The 6752-nt window shown below is 59.4% G+C and overlaps 1 protein-coding gene across 1 annotated transcript in view; it reads right to left on the reverse strand.

Annotated features, from left to right (window-relative positions):
- The window catches only part of FBLN1 (fibulin 1), a 49516-nt gene that overhangs the window by 41492 nt on the left and 1272 nt on the right, over positions 1-6752 (reverse strand). Inside the window, exons 2-3 of the mRNA XM_006888031.1 lie at positions 4075-4204; positions 1151-1322 (exon numbers count right to left, since the gene is read on the reverse strand). Coding sequence (XP_006888093.1) covers positions 1151-1322; positions 4075-4204 — 302 coding nt within the window. The remainder of the gene's footprint in view (positions 1-1150; positions 1323-4074; positions 4205-6752) is intronic.

Below are 6752 nucleotides of genomic sequence, written 5' to 3' on the forward strand. Positions count from 1 at the left end.
GCAGGACAGAGGACAGACAGCAGGACGGGGGACAGACAGCAGGACAGAGGACAGGATATAGGACAGACAGCAGAGAGGAGGACAGACAGCAGGACGGAGGACAGACAGCAGAAAAGAGGACAGACATCAGAATAGAGGACAGACAGCAGGACGGGGGACAGAGAGCAGGACGGAGGACTGACAGCAGGACAGAGGACAGACATCAGAACAGAGGACAGACAGCAGGACGGAAGACAAGACAGCAGTGTGGAGACACCCTGGACGTGCTCCTGAAACGGCCCTGGGACCACTGCCCCTTTGCTGTGCTGCTGTGTTGAGTGGTGGTCAAGCTGACCGTGGCTCAGTGGACCCCACATATAGAATGCTCCCAGGTTTCTCGAACCTGAGACCATTCTGAAAGCACATCTCCAGGCCTTTCTTCCACAGTGTTTCCAGCCAGCAGTCCAGGCCTTAAGGAGCCCTGGTGGCAGGAACGGTCTAGAGCTCAGCTGTCACCTGCGGGAACCCACCCTCAGTCCCCCAGAGATGTGGCCTAGGATGTGCTCCCAGGACTGTCACCCAGGAAACCCCACAGGCTATTCTCTGCTGTGGCCTCAGCACGAGGGGAATCGGCCCTGGGGTACACAATGGTGACTGTCCAGCACTTAACTGGCCACCAGGGACCCTGCTTTTGCTGGGAGGTGACCATCACAGGCACACCTCGTCACCTGCACGTCTAAGGTTGTGAGTTTCTCACAGAACGAGGAGGGTCGGGGTGACCCTGCACGAAAAAAGTCTACAGACGTCACTTCCCGACAGCACATGCTCTGTCGGCCCCACGCTGGTTATGGTCACGATATTCCAAACTCTCCCTTTACGGTTCCACTCTCAGTGGCTCGGGCACCCACACAACTGTCCTATGCACTGGGAGACTATCAGCGTGGAGATGTTGTCATACCCATTTCCCATATGGGAGAACTGAGGTCTGGACGTACCAGCCACCCTCAGCTCACACCACACTGGACCTCGGATTTGTCCAGTTCTGAAACCCACGTCCTTTGTCTCCCTCCTGGACCCCACCCCCAGACACAGTGACAACTCCAATCACTCCGTACAGAGGGGTCGACAGGACTGTGCATGACCCTACCACCCCCAGGGGACTTGGGCTCACGTGTCTCTTGGAGGTCCCCGACGTCCCCAGGCGTGAAGTCCGCGGCCTCCTGACTCTTGACGCAGCACGCCCGGAAGACCAGGCCACACTGGTAGCCGGCCATCAGGCTGTACTCACAGCTCTGGCCCTGGGCCTGGGCCGCCCTTCCGAGCAGGCAGCAGTGGCAGCACCTCTGTGGACACAGTGGACGCCACATGAGGAGCTGGGCCTGGTCTCCCCACTCCCGGGACACAGTGGACGCCCCGTGAAGAACTGGGCCTGGTCTCCCCACTCCTGGGACACAGTGGACGCCACGTGAGGAGCTGGGCCTGGTCTCCCTGCTCTCGGGACACAGTTGACGTCCCGTGAGGAGCTGGGCCTGGTCTCTCTGCTCTCAGCATGAGCGACCCCTTCCCTTCCCTCCCTGATGCCCGACTGCCCCCTTGACAGCCATGTCCAGCGGCTCTGCCACACACGCCCAGGAAGGACATGACAGCTCCCCAGGAAGCCTAGTCCATGGGGGCACCACGACTGGCTATGAACTCTGTCCCCTTCAGAGTAACCTTGGGATCCGCCAACCGGCTAGAGAGAGAGGGTCTGTCTGTCCCCTGCATTCAGAGTCTCAAACCCATGTGGGAACCCGTGTGCCGCATCTGAGCTTCAGATGTTCACCTGAGGAACAACAGCCCCACTTCAGTCCTTCCTGAGTGGTCACCCTAAAAAGGACACAGAACGTTCCAGAAGGCCTGCCATGGGAGTCTGAGAGGTGTGGGTTTTGCTGATCTCCGTCAAAGTTGGTGGGCCTCCCACATTGTTTACTCTGCCCCCTCCACTGCCAGGAAGGGTGGGCGTGTGGGGGACAAGCCCACCTTTCAGGGTGAGACGTGCTTTCTGGAAACACGAATCACGTCTGCCAGAGTGGACTCGGGTCCCCCAGAATGGTCCGCGCTTTTCGGCACTCCTCTCACGTCTGGGGACACTGGCACAGCGGTCTGCCAGGCAGATGGCATTCCCTGAGCCCAGCCGGGCCTGAAGACGTCATAGGACGTCCGGATCCCCAGCCAGCCCTGACCAGACCCTCGGCCGCACCCGCAGCTTCCTCGAGCCAGGGGCCTCCCACAGAAGCCACAGAAGGACGGAGTAGGCAGGCAGGCAGGCAGGCGTGACTCTCTCCTTCCTGCACAGAGACCCCTCTCGCATCCCTGCCTCCCAGGAGGGAGGGCCAGGCCGGAGGACTTAGCTCCTTCAGGTCGTGGCTCCTGATAGCCTCCTCACTGGGTCCTCCAGGGAACGGCTATCTTCCCAGGGATCTCATTTCCCCAAGCCAATTTCCAACCCCAAGTGCCCTGGTCAACCCTGTTTCCCCTTGGCAGGTGGCAGCGAAGGACAGACCTTACGATAGCCATTCTCAGAGCTGGGGTGCTGGCAGGAACTTGTCCACACCCAGGTGGACATGCAGACCTTCCACAGGGACCTGGGTGACCGGGTTTGGAGCCCCAGGACCACACTGCCTGCCGTGTGTGGGAGGACCCTGAGGGCTGCTGCTGAGAGGCCACTGTGGTGTGTACACCGCCCTGAACTTGTTATCCCGCGTCCCCAGGGTGGACGTGGTCCTCTGGCATTAGAAGACTCGGGGTGGGGGACATTCTGATCTCCACTGATGAACCTAAGGACAGGGGCGCTGGAGGGCCTCCTGGGGTTGGGGGAAGGGATAGCTATGACCAGAGAAGAAGCTTCTGAAGCCTTCACCTCAGAACCCCCGGTTCAGTGACCGCGTTCCAGTTCAAGGACCATGTTCCTGCCTGATGTGACTGCAGACACGTGGCAAGGCTGGTCACAGCACGGGTCACCCAGCATGGCCCTGCCAGAGCTTTCTAACCCACGGAAGGAGGCGGGGGACGTGCACGGTTCCTCTGCCCTCCAGCTGAGCAACCATCTCCCCCATCCTGCCCTGCTGCCTCACACTCACGAGGAAGGGTGAGATCAGGGCATGGACAGCAGTGGTCAGGACAGGAGGGGGCCTGGGGCCTGCTGGGATGGAAGGGGTTGTGGGACCTGAGGAGATGGGAGGGGTGGGGTGGGCCTGCTGAGATTGGACAGGTCCTGAGGCCTATTGAGATGGGGGGGGCCTGGGTCCTGCTGAGATGGAAGGAGTCCTGGGGCCTATTGGGATGGAAGGGGGCACGGGGCCTGCTGGGATGGGAGGGGTCCTGGGTGGGATGGAAGGGGGCTTGCTGGGATGAGAGGGGTCCTGGGGCCTGCTGGGATGGGAGGGGTCCTGGGTGGGATGGAAGGGGGCTTGCTGGGATGAGAGGGGTCCTGGGGCCTGCTGGGATGGGAGGGGTCCTGGGGTGTGCTGGGATGGAAGGGGTTGTGGGACCTAAGGAGATGGGAGGAGTGGGGTGGGCCTGCTGAGATGAGAAAGGTCCTGAGGCCTGTTGAGATGGGAGGGGGCCTGGGGCCTGCTAAGATGGGAGGAGCTCTGGGGTCTGCTGGGATGGGAGGGATTGGGGAGCCTTCTGGGATGGAAGGGGTCCTTGGGCTTTCTAGGATGAGAAGGAGAGGCCTGCTGGGATGGGAGGGGGCCTGGGGCCTGATGGGATAGGAGGGGTGGGAGGGCATGCTGAGATGAGACAGGTCCTGAGGCCTGTTGAGATGGGAGGGGTCCTGGGGCCTACTGGGATGGGAAGGAGGGGCCTGCTGAGATGGGAGGGGGCCTGGGGCCTATTGAGATGTGAGGGAGGGGGGCCCTGCTGAGATGGAAGGGGTCCTGGGGTCTGCTGGGATGGGAGGGGTCCTGAGGCCTGTTAGGATGGGAGGGGTCCTGGGGTCTGCTGGGATGGGAGGGGGTCTGGGCCCTCCGCCTGGGCGGGGGTGCACCCTGGGCGGGGGTGCACGGCCCACCAGCTGACAGGGGCACAGCAGCAGGCCCGCACCGTCCTCACCTTCACAAACATGGCTTCGGGGCTGGTCCCCGACTGGGAGTCACAGCCCTCCTGCTCATTGGCCTGGTTGATGCCGGTGGCGCAGTGCAGCTCCTCCAGTTGGCTGTGGCAGCACTGCTCCTGGACCATCCTGTGGACAGGTGAACAGATGGAGGGTGTGGGCCCGTAGTTCATGGGGGAAGCCTGCCCTCCTACCCCCATCTACACAGAAAGTGCTCAGTAAGTGTTTAGTTAGAAAGAACAAAGCCAGAAGCTGCAGACCCAGCCATGTGGCCCAGAGCAGCCACTACCTCTGAGCTCTGTGTCTCACCCACAAAGTGCTCCCAGTTCTAAAGCAAAGAAAGCTGGGTTAACCAGCCAGACTCTTCAGCCTCCACGCTGACTCCACGCCATCCTTGCCAGGCTGGGGAGACACCTTCAGAACGGTGGTGTCTGGCACGGCCCTCAAATCTCCCAGCCCCATCAGGGGCTCCAGGCAGAAAGTCCTGGGGACCCCAAGGAACCACGTGGACAGGGAGTGTGGGGGCACGACGATTAGCTCAGGGGCGGTAGGAGCGGGCAGCCAGTGCGAGATGCGTGAGAGTCACGTGTGACTCTTGATCAAAACCAAAATAGTCCCAGCTGCGGCCAAAGCCAGCCAACTAGGGGAGCCGCCCACCTGCACCTGTCTGGGCCAGCTCCCTGACCACCGGGCCCACCCAGCTCTTCGGCTGCCAGCCGGGCTTGCTCTGCCTCGGACATCAGCGTCAGGCCCTGTTTACCCTGCTCTGGCCCATATGGGGCTGAGAGTCCGCACTCAGCTGCCCCAGCATTTCCAGAACCACCCTCAGGCTTAGTGACGGATTGGTCTTTCTTATGCTGGTACACGTGCTGCATGTGCTTCTGGTGAATTTATAAATACCATAACCTGAATTGGCCAGGAAGGACCCCCAGATATTCACTCATCTATCTACCCATCCTCCACCTATCTACTCCCCATCTACCCATGCATCTGTCACCCACCCACTACTCATCCACTCACTCACTGCTCACTGCCCCATCCATCATCTACTCCCCATCCACCCACCTAACATCCATGCATCCCTCTACCCATATACCCTGTTATCCATCCATGCACCCACCTGTCCACTCCCCCATTCCCCCACCCAGCCATCTATTGTCCATCCATCCATCCATCCATCCAGACTTCCACTCACCCCCTCTCACCTATCCACCCATCTACCTGTCATCCATCCATGTATTCACCCCTTCACCCACTCGTCATCCACCCATCCATCCATTCATCTGTCCATCCATCCACACACCCATCCATCCATCCGCCTATCCAGTTAACCATCCATCCATTCATCTGTCCATCCATCCACACACCCATCCATCCATCCGCCTATCCATCCATCTACTGAACAGCAACTGAGGGCCTACTGTGTGCCAGGCCCTTTGTGGAAACTTCAAGAACATAGAGAAGAGTCCACCTGGAGGGGAGAGAGCATCTCACACAACATTAGAACTTGGGGAGCAGAACTTCTACCCTGGAGGGTCCTGGGTGGTGGAAAGAGCCCTCGTTGGCTGCTCTCCTTCTGCTCCTCATTTGCCTGGACAAGCGACCCCACCTATGAGCCTCTGTCTTCTCACCTGCTAAGCGGGGTGATACCAGCACCATACAGGTTATTACCAGAGTTCAGAGAGATCCTGGCCCACAGCATCTTGAAGGTCATTAAAGTCCCACCCAAATGCAAGGGCTCTGACCTTTTCCTGGAGCTGAGCCTCAAGCCGCTGATCAAGAAAGGCGGAATGGGAGTGTCCTTGACCGTCACAAAGTCAGGACAGGCACTGTGTGTGACAAGAACCCCGAGGAAGCAGGCCCTAGTGCAGCTGCCCACCCCGACTCTGCCTGGATGCCACAGGTGGGTCACCTGGCAACACGCTTCCCCATCTAGGCCTCCAGTGGTGCACACACTGACCACAGTCAGTGCCTAACTGTAAGGTCGAAGGCTCGACTCCACGTAGAGATGCCTTGGAACAGAGGAGTCGCCAAGGCTCAGACTCACTTGATGCAGTTTTAACGATATGCTGGTATTGCTGTTAACTGGGGCTATCAACTCCGACACAGTCGACATACGTCCGATGGAAACCTCGCCCAGTTCGGCGTCATTCACCACCTCCTCCACGCTGAAGCCCACTGCTGCAGTCACTGTGTCGATCCACCTCATTGAGGGTCTTCTTCCACTGCCCTGCCCTCTGATCTTCCCAGCTTGATGCCCTTTCCCAAGGACTGGCCCTCCTGGCCACATGCCCACAGTACGTGAGATGAAGTCTCGGGCTCTGCTTCTAGAGGAGCACTCTGCTGTCCCTCCTCTGAGACAGACCTGCTTTTCCTTTTGGCAGAATGGTATATATTCAACGCGCTCTGCTAACATCACGATTCAAAGCACAGATTCTCCTCTGAGCTGCCTCCTTCCTCACCCAACTTTCAGAGGACCATGTGCCTCAGGGGCACCTTTTTAACACCCTTGCTCTTCAGCACTTAAAAAAAAAGTCCTTGGGGAGCTCAGGTGGCCTAGTGGCAAGAAGCTGCAACTACAGTCCCAGAGGTGCACGGTTCGAATCCACCAGATGCTCTGCCAGGGAAGGAGGGGCAATCTCCTCCTGTACCAGTCAGATCTGATTTGACGGTACAC

Source organism: Elephantulus edwardii, unplaced genomic scaffold (genome assembly GCF_000299155.1).
Source record: "Elephantulus edwardii isolate Elephantulus edwardi_28Jun2011 unplaced genomic scaffold, EleEdw1.0 scaffold00064, whole genome shotgun sequence".
Lineage (NCBI taxonomy): Eukaryota > Metazoa > Chordata > Mammalia > Macroscelidea > Macroscelididae > Elephantulus > Elephantulus edwardii.